Source organism: Lissotriton helveticus, chromosome 4_1 (assembly GCF_964261635.1).
Source record: "Lissotriton helveticus chromosome 4_1, aLisHel1.1, whole genome shotgun sequence".
In the NCBI taxonomy this organism is placed as follows: Eukaryota; Metazoa; Chordata; class Amphibia; order Caudata; family Salamandridae; genus Lissotriton; species Lissotriton helveticus.
In genome coordinates this window covers 1,843,127,264-1,843,146,937 of record NC_136063.1, presented here as the reverse complement: position 1 = coordinate 1,843,146,937, position 19,674 = coordinate 1,843,127,264, and the positions used below count along the sequence as shown (strand labels likewise).

Sequence of the window (19,674 nt, the reverse complement as noted above, 5' to 3'; positions counted from 1 at the left end):
TCACACTCGATCGCCTCACCAGCTGCGGCGGCCATCTTAGCTGGTTTTGAAGTTACGAGTAAAGCGTCCCAGAGCATTGTGGGACATGTAGTTAGAACGGGCGAATATTGAAGCCATGGCGTGAAAGATTATGCCATATCATCTTGTAGAAAAAATCTTCCAATTCTTGACTCATTATAATTTCATTTATTTTATTTAGAGACGAAGGGGGAGATTTTCAGACTGGTGCAGCTAAAAGTTTATTTGACAATACTTAACATGCAAGATTCCTGGAGTGTTTTTACATGTGTTGCCAACATTCATAGACCCCCTGCGCCATTCCTCCAATAGTACAGAAGGGCGGGTTGTGGAACTTCTTTAAGGGTGAATTTAATTATAAAGCCATTGCGAATAACGCATCCACTCAGATCCTTGACAATTCAGACATACTGTTCAGACCTGTCAATGTACTGTTAAATTTAAGGATAAGATAGGCTTCCTTTTGCCGCAATACCTTGTCCACATCCGCGGGGCGCTGTACTGTACCCATTGTGAAGAGTACTGACCATTTAAAGTCATTCTCGGTATGGGACTTCTCTATGTAATGCTCAACCATAGGGGCAGTTACTACCTTGTTTTTAATCCGTGACCTGTGCTGGCTGATACGTAGATTGACCTGCTGATTTGTTTTGCCAATATAGATCTTCTTACACGGACAAGTTATCACGTATATGACATTTTTAGTCCTGCAGTTCGAGAAGCCTGAGTGTTTCCACTTCACCCCCTGATGTTCAAATTAGTTTCCTTTAACTGTATTCGGACATGCAAAACAATTGCCACATCTATGATGGCCATCAATCGGTTTCATATTCCAGAGGGCCAAGAGGTCATGTTTGGGTTTAGGCTGTGTTAGATTAGCCCTCACAATTTGATGTCCAATGCTTTTATTCTTTTTATAGGCAAAAATTGGACGGGGAAAAGGGCATTCCAATCCATCTAGAAGATGCCAATTTTTTAAAATCGTTTGTCGCATTTTGTGTGTGTCAGGGCCAAATGTGGTCACGCACACCAAACGATCTAGATCTTTCTTTTATTTTGTTTGTAGCAGACACTCACGGGGCGTAAAACGAGCTCTTTTATAAGAGTGTTTCAGTAATTTTTTTGGGTAACCCCTATGGATCATCTCTTGGCAAAATGCCTGGGCATGGTGATCAAAGTCACTAATCTCCGTACAATTTCTGCGTATCCGCAGCAATTGCCCGTAGGGCAAATTAGCTTTTAAATTCCTGGGGTGGTGGCTTCTGTGATGCAGGATGGTGTTCCTATCAGTAGATTTCTTATATAATGAGGTCTTTAAAAGACCATCCATACAGGTAACTTCCACATCCAAAAAAGTCATCCTGGTCGTGCTTGCTTCCATGGAGAACTTAATGTCATTATGTCTAGCATTGATCCACTCATGGAACGTCGATAGATCCACCTGGCTCCCCTGCCACAGGAGACAGACGTCATCTATATAACGCCACCAATGTACAATGTTCCCAATGTATGGGTTGTTATTGTCCACGAATCTCATTTCATATTGTGCCATGTAGAGCACTGCCATTTCTGGGGCATAAGGACACCCCATGGCAGTGCCCTTCACTTGCATGTAGAACTGATCATTAAATGCAAAATAGTTCTTTTTAAGAACTATTTCTGCGAGTAGCAAAATGAAGCACGTGGGGACCCTATGGGGTTGTTCTCGCATCTCTAGATACAGTTCAATCACTTCCAGGGCCTCTTCCTGGGGAATCTGCGTATATAAGGACGTAACGTCCATGGTCGCCATTATCTGTGTGAGGGGATCGAATGGTGTTCCTTCCACCTTAGTCAGGAAATCAATATTATCTTTAAGGTAAGACTTGACATTTTTGAGAAATGGTTTGAAAAAGAAGTCAACGTATTTTGATATTGGCTCCAAGCAGGAGTCAACACCAGATACTATTGGCCTCCCTGGGGGTTCCACTAGGCTCTTGTGGACCTTGGGTAAAAGATATGAAACCGGGGTTCATGGAAATTTTTTATTCATGAATTCGAACTCCTTGTGACCCAAGGATCCTTCTTCCTTCCCTCGTTCCAATGTTTCAATGATTAGACCCTGAATCTGTTTAGTCTGATCTTCCGATAAAGCTTGATACCATGTGTGGTTATTTACTTGTTTCAAGCCTTCAATTATGTACTTATCTCTTTGCCACAGCACCACTGCTCCCCCTTTATCAGCCTGCTTGATAACGAGGGAGGGATCGTTTTTCAAGCTTTGGATTGCTTCACGCTGACAATGGCTTATATTCTGAGGGACATACTTCTTGCTATTTTCCATTTTTATTAATGGCTGCCAATATGACCTGCTCAAAAGGTTTGATCTGTTTTGGCTGGCTGAAGAAGAAAGCTTTGGAAATTGAGACTCAAAGCTGTCTTCTTCAACCAGCCAGCACCTTTAAATAATGAAATAACGGGTCTTAGGAACAAATCTAAATTTGTCTCTTATCAAAATATGCCAAAACAGATGTTATAAATGTATATCTTCTTTTGCCTATAAAGAATAACATCTCCCAAAAACAAAGTAAAAATATGAGTGATAGGTATAAATAAAAGTACCTGACCAGGTTTATTGAATGTACATTTGGTCCTATTGAAATAGTTGTCGTATTATGATACGAGGGTTTGGGGCATCTCATTTGTTTCTATTAAGTCTGGAATAAAGAGCACTTCTCCCAACAGAGAGTGATGTCTTGCTTCCACAGGCTTTTCAGGATCACTCACAGGCCCTGGTGGTGTTCCCCTGCAGTCGCTGAACAGATCAAAATGCCATAACTGACATTCATGATGCCTTGCAGGTCAGACATCACTTCCCTTATCGTATTTTGGAATACCTCCGCTGCAGACAGTACCCCAAAGCGGAGCCGCTTGTACCTCTGCAGCCCTATATGCCTGGAGAAGGTTGATATACCTGCTCTCTTCCACTGGCTGGAGTTGGTGGTAGCCAGCATTGAGATTGAGTTTTGGAAAACTGTCTGGCCCCATTCTGATCAGCAATAATGTCATCCATCATGGGAGTTATATGCCCGTTCCTCTTGATTGCCTTATTCGGAAGGTGCATGTCAATGCAAAGTCTCACCTTGCTGGGCTATTTGGGTTTCTTAGCAATCACCATCCATAATACCCAGGATTTCAGGCAAGAAACCTTTCCATTCACCCCTAAGCTTTTTGAGTTTTTACTTCAATAGGGGCTGCAAGTGGAAGGGCACATGTCAATGATGCTAGGCCACAAATTTGACTGACGTATTGATGTTCAAGGTGATGGGAGGAGCTTGCAGACATCATAGTTCCTTGAATGCCTTGTGGAGCTTGTTTACCAGCTCATCAACTTGGTAAGCTCGCAATATTTCTGGCAAAAAATACGAGGCCTAATTCTTCTGCTATATGACATTCTAGCAGAGTGTTGGCCTCTTTGTCAATAACGTGGAATGCTGGCATTATTTCTTGATCATTCGACCTCACACACACTTTCATGAGTGCTTTCAGTGGTAGCGGGGTGTGCCCCCAGTATGTTCAAATCTTGGTGTGGGACGGGGCTAATGCAGGCCTCAGGTGCAGTCATTGAAATTGTTGTAGGTGCATTATGTTCCCAGAAGCCCCCATGTCAATGAGGGCCTTGACTTCTGACCCTGCAACTTCCACCATGCGGGTGGGTTGAGGCCTCCTGTATCTCTTCAAATCCCCTATGAAGGAGATGAGGAAAGCCACCTCTTCCGTTGGTAAGGGTAAATCTTCCTCTCGGTGACCTCTACATGGCTAGTGCTTGGTAGCCCCTGGGTTCTCTGGGTCATTTAGCAACAGTTGACAGACAGCTTTCATAAGAGTTTCTGATTGGCCAAGTTAAAGGGGACTAGTTAATCCTGATTACCTGGTTTCAGCCTGGACAATATGTTTTTGACATCCATTACAAGACTCAAAGACTTGGTCCCTATGTCCTGTCAATGAATGAAAAAAATATGCAAGGGGGCAGAGGGAGCACACCCAGACCCCATAGGGCTTGTGTTGGGGGTCCCAATAGGACCTCCCGTTAACTGTCTGTCCACAACATGGACAACATGCAATAGCAGCTGTTGCAGGACTCTGGGACATGGACCCTACTGAAAATATATTTCTAGTGAATGGCGGGTTTTGAGGGTCAGGAAATGGAGCATATAGAAAGGGTGATACCTTTCTGTTACAATATAAGTAATTTGTTGGTGGTACCATACTAACTGTAGGAACTGTGGTGTGTTCTACAGTGGTTTTACCCTGTGAAAAATGCTGAGCTTCTGCTGGGATTTCATGAATCATTAAAGAGAGAAACCTGTTTACTCATTATTTTCTCATAGAGGTTATGTAAGGTGCTCCAGAAGCTAAAATGAGAAAATATTTTCTGTAAATTCACACTATTTTCCACAGCCATGTGTGAATAAAGTCAGTCATTCTCACTAAAACATGTACTTCCATCATGACCAGCCTGCCAGTTGATTCTCATATGTTCTATAGCAGCATCCGAGAGCTTTCTATAGAATAACTATAGAACTAATAGTCTTACTTATGCCAAAGTGTGGCACACCTGCAGCCATCTTGATTGAATTCAAGGTGCTAAAACTTAAAACGTCATTTAGAAAGGAGCAAAATTAGGTGGTTCATTTTGTCAAAGAAATAATAGTTAGTGCTGTAGCAAACAAAATTAGGACATATTTTAAATGAGTTCTTGAATATCTTCCTTTCCTATTTCATTAACTCATTCTGATAGGTAGACTGAAACAAGCACTTTAACATCAGCAGCAGACTGCCAGTTAACACGAATGTAGCAGAAAATATAGCACAAATATAGTCCAATTACAGATGTGTGCAAAATATGTATTTTGTTCTTTGCGGTTTTTTAAGTTTTATATAGCACAGACTTGACTCAAAGGTATTGGAGTGCTTTACATGCACATCAATTACATTACACAAGGACACAATCATTTTGGTTTTAGGCATAGTGAGATTAAGGGTCTGATTTAGATCTTTGAAGATCGAATCCTGCCGTCACTTTCTCAACACTTTTACTGCCTGCCTAATTGATGGCCTACCTAGCTCTATTTAGATGTTGACGGGTCTGTTGAACAAAGACTGCCTGAGTGTTGCCGACTCCACCAGGTATTATCACCCGCATCAACGGCGTCATAGGCAGAAGCATTTATCAGCGGGAGTCCAGCCTAGATTACTGCCCTGCCAATTATGATATGCCTTTCTGTTTAGGACACTGTGATGAGGAAACCTTCTACTTCGAATTGGCGGAATTGAATGAATAAGGTAGAAACTTACATTTCTATATTTTTCCCACTTCTGTTTCCATTACAAACATTGTCCAGGTCCTTCCTTTGCTGTGTCTCCTTGATCACGACAATAACCAACTCTATTGTTGCGGGTAACTAATTTAAGCTTCTTTTACAATTGTCTTACTATGAATCGTGTGTTGACAGTTGCTTTAGCATTGTACATTTTTACATTTCTCTCACATTCAATTATTATATCTGTAATGCCTTAGTGTTCATTTTACAACTCATCAAATGTAAAAAGAATAAACCCGTAGTCACTATCAAAAAAATAATCATGTTATTGTGGTGGTTGTGAGTGTTGTGCTCATGATGCCTGTTGGTGTGCATGCAATAGTGTGTGATTGTGCTGTTTGTGTGCAATGTAGTATGTTAAAAAATGGGGCATAACACATTACCTACATACATGGCGGACAGGATACCGTGGCAGAGTATTTCCAGTGGTCTGGAAGCCCATCACTTTAAACAGACACTCATTGACATCACCAACTGGATGACGGCGAATTTTCTCCAATTAAACGCCGGTAAAACCGAGATTCTCCTCTTGGGAAAAAACACCGCATCCTGGGGAGACAATTGGTGGCCTGACATTCTGGGCCCACCCCCCAAGCCAAAAGACTGTGTTAAAAACCTAGGTGTCTGGGTCGACTCGGCTCTAAAATATACCATCCACACCAAGAAAGTGGCTGCCACGTGCTTCGGCATCTTACGCAACATCAGGCCCATCCTGAAGTTCTTCGACTGCCGCACCCGCCAGCTCATCGTCCAGGCGACGATCCTTTCTAGACTGGACTATGCCAGTTCTCTCCTTTTGGGAGCGAACGTGGCCGAAACCACCAGACTGCAGAGAGTCCAGAATGCGGCTGCCAGGGCTCTGGTCGGCCTTCCTCGCCATTCTTCAGTCTCAGGAACCTTAAGAAAACTGCATTGGCTCCCGGTGGGAAAAAGGATCCAGTTCAAGGCTCTATGTTTAGCCTTCAAGATCCTCAAAACCGCCTCTCCCCCATTGCTGAGTCCCCTCTTGTCTGAGTACACACCTAGCAGATCTCTCCGCTCAGAGGGACAACATCTAGTGATCATTCCCCGCACTAGACTTGCCAGAGTTGGTGGCCGATCTTTCAGCCTCCTTGCTGCCAAGCTATGGAACAGCTTGCCTGTAACCATACGGGGGATGCATGATCTTTTAGCCTTTAGAAAGGCCATCAAAACCCATCTTTTCCAATAATCTGTTTTCTTTGTGCACCTTCATTCTGCATTCTGGTCAGTTCGTAGCGCCGGGACGCCCCTTGGCTGGGGCAGCCGTGCGCTATACAAATTCCCATAACATTAACAAATTCCCATAACATACTCCACTGTAGAGAGACAACGGAAGTCCCGCCAAGATCTAAATCAGGCCTTAAATGATTTACCCAGAATCACAGGATGTTGAGCAGATGTCGAAACATGAACTTGGTTCCTCAGTAAAGTTAATTATTATAGCAAATAATTTAAAAGTGCTTAGTCGCTATTTGTACGGAGAAAAGATGTCCTCATTTTAGATTTTTAGAGCACTAACCATAATTTCTATGGGAAAAAGATCCCTCATTTTTATAATTTCTGAAGGAAATGCTTTAGTTATTACAATTTTGATTACATCAAGATGACTTCAGGCGTACCACACTTTTGTAATAATTATAGCATGTTAGCAATCTAGTTTTTCACTAGATTAATGTGGGGAGGCAGAGGTCATGGGCGCCGACTCAGACAATTAAGGGCAGGGAGGAGGGGCCGAGGCAGCAAGTTGACCACGCTTTATAGGCGGGAGGGGCAATGGGAGCACATCGAACCATGGAGGGCAAGGAAAAGGGGGGCAGGGCCAACAAGCAACCATGCAGGACAGGCAAGAGAGACTGTGGCAATACAACAGACCATTGAAGGCAGAAGGGTGAGGCAGTGACCATATGTTATGTTATGTTATGTTAGGGCTATTTGTATTGCGCACGGCTGCTCCAGCGAAGGAGCGTCCCGGCGCACCGACAAGGTGGCGAACACAACACAACAGAAAACAGAAAATATTATTTAAAAATGGGGGTATGGATTTTAACATAACTCAGAGAACAGAAGGGTTTTAGCGGCCTTGCGGAAGGAAAGCAAGTCGCCAAGGGTCCGGAGTTTCAAGGGGAGAGCGTTCCAGAGCGCGGCTGCCCGCACCCTAAAAGAGCGACCCCCCGCCCGACTGAGTTTGAACCGAGGGGCTGGCGCTAGTTCTTGGTCCAACGAACGCAAAGTGCGGCCCGGGATGTAAGAGCACAAAAGTTGGCACAGTAAGGGAGGCGGTAGGCCCTTCAGAATCTTGAAAGATATGCACAGTACTTTAAAATGGATCCGCTGCCTAACGGGTAACCAATGCAAGGCTCGCAAGGTTGGACCGGCCGAGCAAAACCTAGGAAGACCTACGATTGCTCTGGCCGCTGCGTTCTGCACTCTTTGAAGTCGGGTTAGCTCGGCCTGGTTTAACCCTATGAAAAGGGAGCTGGCATAGTCCAGCCGAGCCAAAACCGTTGCTTGTACCACAAGTTGACGGGTTGCGGCATCAAAATATTTAAGGGCAGGTCGCAGATTGCGCAAGATGCCAAAGCAGCACGCCGCCGTCCTTTTAGTGTGACCAACAAAGTTGAGGGAAGGGTCCAGCCAGACACCAAGATTTTTGATCTCCGCAACCGGAGTGGGGGTGGGACCCAACTCAGGGGGCCACCAGGTATCTCCCCAAAGGTCCGTCCGCTTCCCAAAGACCATCACCTCCGTTTTTTTGGCGTTAAGTTGGAGACAGTTGGACGTCATCCAACCAGCCACCGCCCTAAGTCCTTCTCTGAATCTTGGGGCATCCACCCCAGAGTCCCCGCTGATCGTGACCGCTAGCTGGGTATCATCTGCGTATGACACCATGGTCATACCACAGAGCTTCACCACCTCAGCCAGCGGCCTCACGTAGATGTTAAACAACGTGGGACTCAGCGAGGAACCCTGCGGAACCCCAAGAGACAGAGGATGACATTTGGACTGATAGGGCGGGGACGCCACACAGAAGGAACGATCCCTGAGAAACGAACGAAACTACTGGTGTGCAGTGCCAGTCACCCCTATCTCCTCCAGCCGCTGCAGGAGAATTTCATGGGAGACCGTGTCAAAGGCGGCGCTTAGGTCTAACAAAACAAGCGCCGCCGTTTGACCTGCATCCAGAACTGCCCGCAGGTGCTCGACCATAAATAACAATGCTGTCTCCGTACTGTGGCCGGCCCGAAAACCATTCTGGGTGTCGTCCGGAATGTTGGCACGCGACAGATGATCAGTGAGGGCGGTGTTAACATGCACCTCCGCGAGTTTGGCTGGCCACGGGAGAAGCGAAATCGGGCGGTAGTTCTCCGATTTTAAGGGGTCGAGAGATGGTTTTTTCAAAATGGGCATAACTACCGCATGCTTCCATTTCAAAGGCACCTGGCCAGATGATAGCGACATGTTGATTAAGTCGCAGACCGGGCGAGCAAAAGTCTGGTCTCTGAACATTGGTGGCTTGAGCGGGTCAACCGGCGACCCAGACTTGACTCGAAGGGCCAATGCCGTGTAAGACTCCAAAGAGAGACAGGGGAGAGAATCTAGCACCACCTGATCCTGCTGGATGGGTGGCCCCGTACTGGTTTGTGCAGTGGTGGGGAAAGCCCTATAGATGGTCTGGACCTTCTCCAGGAAGAAAGCCGCCAGCGCTTCACAGTGGGTATTGGAGCTGATGGAATTGCCGGCAGGCTTCCTAGCCACAAGGTCTTTAAGGGCCTTAAAGATGGTTTTAACAGGATTCCCACTGCTGCGAAACTCCAGAGCGTAATATGCCGCCCGGGTTCTACAGACCGCACGGTGATAGGACTTAACCGCAGCCATATACAGGTTTTTTTTGCTGCTGTCATACCTCTTCCTCCAGTCTCTCTCTGCACGTCTACAGACACTTTTTAGAGCCCTCAGATTGCCATCATACCAGGGGCTGGGGGCGCGGAGGCCACACTTACTGGAAACCATCGGGATAAGGGAGTCGAGGGCTCTGGTTACCCATCCGCAGAAATGGTCATAACCAGATTCCACGTTCTCCACTGCACCCAGAGGATCATCAGTGAGAAGGCGATGGAGATCTTCCGCCTTAAGTTTGCTCCAGCGCCGTCTGGGCATAGCTCGCAGTGGCGCCTTAAGTGGGGCTTCTATAAGAGGACAGTAGATAGTCACGAGCGAGTGGTCTGACCAGGTCAGGGGGAGAGGGGGGCCACTGTAGCTAAGTTGGAGAAAAAGGGGTCCAGAATGTGGCCACCCTTATGAGTGGGGTCCGAGACCAGCTGGAACAGTTGAAGGGCCTCGAGATCCGCCACCATCCCTCCCACTGAAGAAAGACACAGAGTGTCAAAATGGAGATTCAAGTCTCCAATGATAGAAAAATTGGCAGACCCTACTGCTAGTGAACTAACTGCCTCGGGAAGAGCCTCCCTAAATGCCACGGAACTACCAGGTGGGCGATAAATAAGCAATCCTGACATGGTAAAATGCGATGTAACTGCAACCTTGAACAGGGCGCTCTCGCATCCCGTGATGTTCTGCACTCTCCAGGCGCAAGGATAACAAGATTTAACTGCAAGAGCGACTCCACCCCCTCTCGAAGAGCGGTTGAGCGTGTAGATGGAATACTCCGCGGGGAGCGCCAAATTCAATACAGTAGAATCGGTATCCTGCAGCCATGTCTCTGTCAGACAGAAGATGTCAGGGGGGTCATTGTCCATAAGATCAGCAATATCCTGATAATGCTTGACCGCCGATCTTACGTTCAAATTCCAGATGGTGAGATGTCGCGGAGAGACGTTGCTGCTTATGGCAGGCTGCACTTTACTGGACCCCAAGCAAGATGGTGCTTCGAGTAGCCAACCACCACAAGCACAATGGTGGGGGCCACACAAAGGGTCAACACGGGCTCCAGCGCAAGGAGGCAGGCAATTGTTAATCGCCAGGAGAGTTTCCCTGGTGTACGTAAGCATAATTAATGATGTACCTGATGTTAAGGCCACCGCGAAACCAGCGCAACCGAGCGCGGACGGGCGCAGACGGGCAGGACTCTGGCACGACTCCTGTCACGCGAGGACACGCCCGCTGCGCGATCCTGCTGCGCTAGGGGAGGAGCATTAAGTAGGTGTTCCCAGGCGTCACATGCGCAAACAAGCGCTAGCAGATGAAAATGCCTCACTCCACTCACCCCACTCCAAGATGGCCACCAAAAACGAGCAGGGCACCCACCCCAGGACCAGACCCGCCCAAACGGCGGTGAGGGGCCCAAAATTATGGTGCAGGTAAGGGGGGATTTAAAAAAGGGTCAAAATGACCAAAGCCAGCAGAAATTATAAATCAGCGTTTTTAAAACAGCAGTTTTACTGCAAAAACGCGCGAAGCGCTCTCGCAGCAGCAGCTACCTTGTCAGGGGCTGAGAACAGGAGGGACTCGCCTTAAGTAGGTGTTCCCAGGCGTCACATGCGCAAACAAGCGCTAGCAGATGGAAATGCCTCACTCCACTCACCCCACTCCAAGATGGCCACCAAAAACGAGCAGGGCACCCACCCCAGGACCAGACCCGCCCAAACGGCGGTGAGGGGCACAAAATTATGGTGCAGGTAAGGGGGGATTTAAAAAAGGGTCAAAATGACCAAAGCCAGCAGAAATTATAAATCAGCGTTTTTAAAACAGCAGTTTTACTGCAAAAACGCGCGAAGCGCTCTCGCAGCAGCAGCTACCTTGTCAGGGGCTGAGAACAGGAGGGACTCGCCTTAAGTAGGTGTTCCCAGGCGTCACATGCGCAAACAAGCGCTAGCAGATGGAAATGCCTCACTCCACTCACCCCACTCCAAGATGGCCACCAAAAACGAGCAGGGCACCCACCCCAGGACCAGACCCACCCAAACGGCGGTGAGGGGCACAAAATTATGGTGCAGGTAAGGGGGGATTTAAAAAAGGGTCAAAATGACCAAAGCCAGCAGAAATTATAAATCAGCGTTTTTAAAACAGCAGTTTTACTGCAAAAACGCGTGAAGCGCTCTCGCAGCAGCAGCTACCAGTACAAACATACGTGCAAACATACCCAATTCAGGCACATAGTCCCAATTGTTTTTTAAGCCCAAAAGGAATTTATTTTAGCCATCTCCTTACTAAAATCTGCTCTTTGTCAATGTGAGCTAAAGAGGTAAATCAGTTACCCAGATTTTGTTTTCAAAATCTCCCTCTTATCAAGTTCCAAATGTTGGCATATATGGTAAATTGTGCCATGGAGGGCAGCAGGAATGGGGTAGGGACATGGAGTCGGACAGTAGACAACAGGAAGGAGGTGGGCAGGGACACCAAACTGACCTTATAGGGAAGGCACCAGGGGTTGTAGCAGCTCAATGCACCACACAGCCCAAGCGGGAGGGCAGAACACACAACAGGCCATTGAAAGCAATAGGGAGGATACAGGGCCATGCATATGGACAACAGAGAGCAGAGGAGAAAGAGGCAAGGGCAGTAAGCTGACCATACCATACAGACAGAAGCGGTGATTACAGCTCAAACTGACCTTGAAGGACAGTAGGGAGGGGACAGGGGCAGGCCAACAGACCATTGAAGTCAAGAGGGAGGGAATAGGGGCCAGCACATGGAAAGAAGAGGGCTGTGGCAGGGATGGAGCGGCAAGCTGACAATGCAGGGCAGGCAGGATGGGCAGTGGAGGCACAATACACCTTGGAGAGCAATAGGGAGACTATATTGGAATACACACAGACAACGGAGGGAAGGTGGAAGGGGGCCGAGAGCTGTAAGCTGAACACACAGGTCAGGTGGGAGGGGCAGTGGCAGCACAAAAGACCATGCATGGCTATGGAGGACTGAAGGGTGTGGCAGCAAAATGGAACATGTAGGACAAGAGGGAGGGGATAGGGGTATGAACTTGGACAATTAAAGGCAGGTTGGAGGGGGCAGTGACAGGCAGCAGCCATCTGACCATGCTTGCCAGATAGGACAGGCAGTGGCAGCTCAACAGAACAATCATAGTAGGTAGGATGGGCAGTGGCAGGTCCATGGAAAATGATGGGCAAAAGGGGGCAGGAGGGGCATGCACACAGACATCGAAGGGCAGGGGGAAAGCCGGTAAGAGCAGCAAGCTAAGCATGCAGACTAAGCAGGAGGGCAAATATAGGGGTATAGCCTCAGGCATCATAGGGGAGTATGAGTGGGCAGGGACATCAAGCTAACTCGAGGGCGGTGCAAACACTTCGGGCCATTCAGGGCAAGATGGAGGGGGCAGGTGCATGAATTCAGACCACAGACAGCAGGGAGGAGGTGGATAGGGGCAGCAAGCTAACTGTGCTTGGCAGGTGGGAAGGGAAGTGGCAGACCAACGGCCTCCCACGGCTGGATGAGTGAGAAGTGGTATGGACTTGAACAATGAAGGGCAAGGAGGAGGGGACAGCAAGCTTGTATGTGGGCAGCACAAAGCGCAATTCCAGACCAGACCTTGAGTCCAGCCTCTATCACCATGCATTATGATGGACTTCTTACTGTATGTTATCAAAACCTAGAAATTCACTGAAAAAACAAAAGTTAAAGGGACGCAATAGTAAGAATAGTAAGAATATCTAACTTTACATTAAAAAAAACGGAAAAAACATAAAGGTTAAAGGGATGTTATAGTTCAGTCAAAGTGTCACATGAAGCATACCATTTGAAAGTAACAAAACCACTGACATTTGCCAGTTATCTCAATTAGCTACAACTTGTACCCTAAAGTAACTATAACTTGCACCCTCACCATGCACTGCTTTTAGCCTCACATATTAAATCACTCATGACCTACTCATTGACTACATGTATAACATCCATAATCACATCTGAAATGCAATCATTGTTGATAATACTGTTCATGGCAGGGGCACGAGTTATAGTAACTTTAGGGTACAAGTTATAGTTATCAGATAAAGTCACCAGAGAGTCTCGAAGGAGCGATAATTAAAAAATGAAGAATTCTTATTGACCCAGGGGACTCTTTATATTATTAAGGTGAGGGGGTGCATGGCCTCCTCCCGAGCCAATATAGGGCCTGGGGTAGCCTCCTCTGGGACCAATATGACATAAAAAGTGGAAGGGGTCCTCCTCTCATAGCCTCTAAAGGCCTCCGGGACCCCATCCCCGTGGCGGCTACTCTTTTTAAAAGAGAGAGAGGCTGAGTGGCCCCCATCCATGAGCCTTTTATCACCTCAGGGAAGCCATTCCTCTGGGCAAGCTCACATGCTATGTTGGGGGAGCTCACCCCCAGGACACCAAGTTTTCATACCCACACCGGCACAGACAGGTAAACCTGTGATTGCTGCCAGCTGGCGGGAGCATTTTTTAATCTCCCAGCACACTGGATCACACACAAAGTCTTCTACCAGTGGCAGGCGCTTTGAAGTCCTACAATGGCTGCCAGCAACATTTTTCTCATACTGCTAGAAGCCAATCAGAGTGCTCTCCTCCTGAAAGCCTGACTCCCATGGAAGCGAATAGCCCAAAGTAAATAAAGCTTGCTGGCCCAATCGTAATGCTCTGTTTTCAAATTGGCTCACCCAGAAGATTCTCTTGAGCCTCTTGCTGACCCAAATGTCCAGCTATACATGGAATTTTAACCCTACTTAAAAAAAAACTACTGAACAGATTTACACCAGATCCCATACGGCACAATTTGCAGACCATGCTCTAGCTTCCTGCCAACTTCGGTGTAATTCCATTCAGCAGTGTTTACAGTAGTGCTGCTTAAGGAAGTGTATGGAAAATGCATGGAGATTTTGCGTTTGGGGACCCCCCTTTTTTAAATTAGTTTTCACATCAGTTAATAAGTGTGCATATTAATATCTCATGATGTGAGTAAGTATATAGAAGTATAATATACTTATATGTAATGTGAATGTATTCATTTATTATAAAAATGAAAATGAAATGTGTGTATTAATTGTGTTTATGTATGTGTATATGATCTATCCATATAAAATATGTATATATGTATAGATATATAAATTAGATATGTCTTTGGAACAATTTTCATTGGCACTTGTGCCCTCAGGTGCAAAAGGGAAATTTTTTATGAGCATGGTACAATACTCATCTCACACAATTGTTTTTTAATGTTAGTGTATGTCATGCACATAAATAAATGCACTTTTAGCATCAGGGAGTGATTGCAGTTGTATCCACCATCTTTCCTTTGAAAGAAGTGGGTATGCAATGTAATATTCCAGAGTTTATCAATACACTTTGCTGAGTGCATAGGGGTCCAGAGTTATTGAAAATTCACTCACCGCAGGGGATAAGCCAACTTGCTGTGGTATGTCAAAGGGAGATGGCATGAATGCATTGGATTTGTTAATTGATCATGATATATTACATCCCTGCTCTCCCCCTATACTTGTGCACAGAGTGCTGCCTACTGCACTAATACAGGCACCCAAGCACCATGGTGCCAGGGTGCCACACTACATGGTACCCTGGATTATTTTGATGTCTTTGCACATTTTTCTGACACATCTCTACACAAAAGCAATTCATATAGGCAAGATGGACAAGAAAAACCCTTGATAAATCTGGGCCCTGGAGGTAGTGGTGCATGGTGTCAGCCTAACCGGGAGGGTGTTGCAACATAGGAGTGGTGTGGACATCAAGTGGATGATACTGCCTGGATTCTGTTTCAGCATGAGCCACTAGGTTCTCTGAGCTCAATTGGGCTGATTTAAGAAGGGATACAGACTCCTGTCCTGTCACTATTAAGATAGTGATATATCAGGGTGTTGCCGTTCCTCTGTTTGCCTTTTGGTAACTCATACCATCCCAATCTCCCTGATTTGTAGTATACATTGCAAAGGGAGATTGACTTGACCCATCAAAGGGGCGGAGAAGAAAAGATCATTTTTTACAATGCATGAGTAGTTCAACATGTAATTTTAGTTATAGGAAACTAGGAATCTGATTTATAAAGTACAAAGCTGTGGCTCTCAAAATGCTTTTTGTAGAAATTACAACTAATTATTTTTTTTATCTTCTTTATTCCTTTCATAAAAACCCAAGCGCAAAAGGGCATCCGATGCCCAAATTGCTGCCCCCACCAGCGCTGTCGCAGATGGGACTACTACCACCACAAACACCACAACAGATGGTGGCCCAGGTAAGAAATGCTTATTATTATTTCTTACTTTTACCTCTCCCCACAAGTAAAATTATGCCTTGCGTATTTATACTGTCTATTTTCTTTCAAATCCCCTATCTAATCTTTGTTATCTCTGCATTGTTCTATATTTCCTATTTCAGCACCTGACTTAATCCTGTCTGAAGATCTCTTCTGGTCTCTTCTTTAGTAAGTGTTTAAAATGAGGGTCTCTACTTGGCAATGGTTTGCACCATTGTCCAAGTAGGGACCATTCTTCCTAGTCAGGGTATAGTGGATACACTTCTAAAATAATGCCTGCTCACACCCTTTGTAGCTTGGCACGAGCAGACATGCTTATCTCAGATGCAGTGTGTAAAGCATTAGTGTAAACATTCAGTAATACAGTAAAAAAACTACAAATGGACACAACACCAGTTTAGAAACATGGGTAATTTTTATCTAAACCAAACAAGACTAAAACGACAAAAATCCACAATTCAGTAATCAAAATGAACTTCTTAGACGGTAAAAACAGTTCTGCCGCTAGCAAACTGTAGATGCAACACTTTTAACACAAAGTACCTTGGATGCCTCAAAATCAAAAACAAGAACAGCTGCAGGGAAGGTGATGCGCCAATTCTTTACGTGCAGGGAAGGTGAAGCGTTGGTTCCTTACTCCAGGGAAGGTGATGCATCTGTTCCTTACTGCCATGAAGGGGAGGTGATGCGTCAGAAGGAGCAACCTCCAGAGGCACAGAACAGTAGCAGGATCCTCTTGGCAGGTCAGAACTTCTAGCAAGGAAGTTCAGGGTAGCTGGGGGTGAAGTATTTGTATCCCTGAGACTTCAAAACATGAGGCAAGCTCTGCTTCAAGCCCTTGGTGATCTTCCTCAAGCAGAGGGCACAGCACACAGCAATGTCCTTATCCTTTCCTTGGCAGAAACAGTCACTGCAGGCCAACCCCCGACAGCACACAGCAAATGGGCAGTATTTCTTCTTCAATTTCTCCAGCTCTTCTCCTTGGCAAAGGTTCCCTTTGAATGCCAGAAGTAATCAAAAGTTCAGGGGTCTGGGCCCCACTTTTCATAGCAAAAATTCCTTTGTCTCTGGTGGCAGAGTGGCTCTATGCATAATCAAAACCAGTGCTATCCTCTCTGGTGCAGTTTCCCGGCAGGGGGTGGAGACTGCATTGTGTAAGGCAGACTAGCCCTTTTCAGGTGCAAGCAAATGTCCTCTCCCTACTCTAAATGCAGCCAGGGTCTATTCAGCCGAGCACTGTTTTTTATTTATTTATTTATTTTCATGGTTTTGTATAGCGCAAACAAGACCTTTGCGGGTATCAGAGCGCTTCACAAGTCAAATACAGGATGACATATAAATATATAAACACAGAATTATGAGAGTACAGTACTGATAACTATTAAAAATTTGCATATATCTACAAGAATGTATAAGTAACAGTTCAAGTGAATTTAGACATGCGTATGGATTTCACGTAATTTCTTTTAAAAGGCTGCCGACGGAATTAGTCTTGTTTCTGGGGGTAAGGCATTCTAGATTCTGGGAGCCATTCCTGAGAAGGTATGATTATATGTTTTCTTCTTGGAAAACTGCTGTGGTTTAAGTAGAAGATTATTTTAACTCCTGGTAGATCTGTTACCACCCGATAGTACTAGTTTCTCCACTAGGTACCTCGGCTTTTTGTGATGTAATGCCTTATGTGTCAAACAGGCGATTTTTAGGTGGATTCTGGCCTCAAAAGGTAACCAGTTGAGGGCCTGCAGTTCAGGTGAAATGTGGCAGCCTCTTTTTTTTGCCAGTGACTAGTCTAGCGTCTGTATTGATTGCGGCTCTTAGCGGAGCGGTCGTTGATTTAGGAAGGCCGCAGAGAGTATGGACTGCCTGTTTAAAGTCATTTGCGGGTATGAAGTGTTTGAATTTTCTCAGGGTATTTATCTGAAAATGTGCTCCTTTAGTTGCAGCGCTGATGTGCTCTGCATATTTAGTTTATTGTCCAGGGTTATTCCTAGGTATTTGGCGGAATCGATGATGAGAGGTTGACCGTCATGTGCAGTTAGGTGCTTCATCCATTCGCGGATGATGGTTGTTTGGTTGGGGGGAGCAATTAAGAGGAATTCTGTCTTTAGTGTGTTTAGTTTTAAATCGTTCCTAGCTAGCCAGGTTTGTGTCTTTTGGAGCTTAGAGTTAAGGGACTTGATGTCTTCGAGAGAATGGACCTTAATGTAGAGCTGTGTGTGTCGTCTGCATATATGTGGTTATTGATATTTGCGGAGTTGAGAAGCTTAGTGAGTGGTTCCATGAATAAATTGAAGAGTGTTGGGGAGAGGGAAGATCCTTGGGGTACTCCCAACGTGACTGGGGTGGGGTTCTAAAAGGATTGGTAAATTTTGAATCTTTGTGTTCTATTTTGGAGAAAGGAGGTGAACCAGTTTAACATCGATCCAGATAGTCCCATTCTCTGCTTCAAGAGATCCAGTAGGTTGTCGTGTTTGACTGTATCGAAGCCTGAGGATAAGTCCAGTAAGATTAGCAAGCAGGCTTTGTTTTGATCCAGTATTTGTAGTGCGTCATCTAATAAGTGGGTCATGGCTGATTCGGTACTGTGCCCAGAACGAAAGCCTGATTGGAACTGATCAAGAAGGTTGAAATGGTCTATGTGGTTACTAAGCTGCATGCGCACACATTTTTTGAGCAGTTTGGCCAGGGTTGAGATGTTAGATATTGGTCAATAGTCGTTCAAGTCTAAGGGGTCTGCTGTTACTTTCTTAGGATGGGAGAAACCTGAACGGCTTGAGGATGTCTGGGATGGTTCCTTGCCGAAGAGAGGTATTGATAATCTTAGTCCATAGGGGCACTAGCAGTGGAATAAAGGTCCTTAAGCGAGATGCTGGGAGAGGGTCCGTGAAATGATTGGAGGTATTCAAAGTAGTGAGCGTGTTTAGGATAGTTTCTTCACTGTAGTAGTTGAAGGTGATCCAGGAGGCGTTGTTTTTGGGGTTGAGCTTTGCAGAGCAGTTAAGCAGTGTCCCTGGTATTGACAGCGATGAAATTGAGTGTGGGTCAGGGATAGTAGGTCGTTCAGAAGGTCAGTCTTTAAGTTTTCACTTTTTGTTGTAAACAAGGAGACAAGATCTTCACAATTGGGGAGTGTATCGGGATTGGATTGGGGGGAGTGTGTAACATCCTTAGATTGAGCTTTGATTATTTCGAACAGTTTTTTGGGGCGTTTTTTTGCTTGGTCTAATTGTTTGCATATGAAATCTGCTTTTGCGCGTCTAATCATTCTGTAATAGGCATTTCTGGTGCTTATTTTGAGGTGGGTAGCCGATGAGGCATTTCTCCATTGCCTTTCAATGGCTCTCAGTGATATTCTGTCCTCATTTAGTCTACAATCATACCAGGGATTTGAGATTTTGGTGGTGACTCTTTTTAGTTGCATGGGAGCTAAGGTGTCAAGTACCCTTTCATAGAGTTAAAGTAGTGAGTAGTTAGGTCCTGTACATCCTTGGATCCATCGGGTGGGGGTGGGAGGATGTGACTAGCAGATGCAAGATCGGCAGTATTGATGTTTTCTAGGTTCCTCTTTCAGAATTTTGTCCTTGACGGTTGTACGGAGAGTAGTTTAACTACTTCCCTGATATGGAAAGTGATTATGTAATGATCAGACCATTCGCAAGGGACAATCGATTGCAGCTGGATAGAGTCTGCTTTAGAAATTACTAGATCAAGGATTGAGTCTTTTTGATGTGTAGAGAAATTACAGATTTGGGACAGGTTAAGGTCGGACAAGAACGTTTTGAGACTATTGACCTCTGGGTCGTCGGGATCATTCCAATGGAGGTTAAAATCCCCCTGGAAGATCTGTGTATTCTGTTGTCCTGCGTTTGTGGCTAGGATATCCATCATGTGTTCGATGAAGGTAAGATTGTTACCGGGAGGATGGTAGAAAGAGTATAGTGAGAATATAGGCTTATTATTGCTGGTGATGTGTAGGCAAAGGTATTCACAAGAGGAGTACACCGTGGTGTTGGAACGGTTTACAGAGAGGTTGTTTCTATGGATGCAGGCAATACCACCACCAAGCCT

At 45.6% G+C, this 19,674-nt stretch overlaps 1 protein-coding gene across 11 annotated transcripts in view; it reads left to right on the top strand.

Annotated features, from left to right (window-relative positions):
- Nucleotides 1-19,674, top strand: part of LOC144829388 (uncharacterized) — a 335,948-nt gene that overhangs the window by 311,824 nt on the left and 4,450 nt on the right. For 5 of the 11 annotated variants that reach the window (XR_013610646.1, XR_013610645.1, XR_013610644.1 and 2 more), the window contains one exon: nt 15,489-15,585. Coding sequence is in view for 8 of the 11 variants with exons in the window: in XM_078688491.1 (XP_078544617.1) it covers nt 15,489-15,585 (97 nt within the window). In the remaining 3 variants the exon portion in view is untranslated. Of the gene's footprint in view, nt 1-5,402; nt 5,459-15,488; nt 15,586-15,728; nt 15,775-19,674 lie in introns of all 11 variants that reach the window. The other 6 variants (XM_078688496.1, XM_078688495.1, XM_078688494.1 and 3 more) reach the window with 3 other exon arrangements.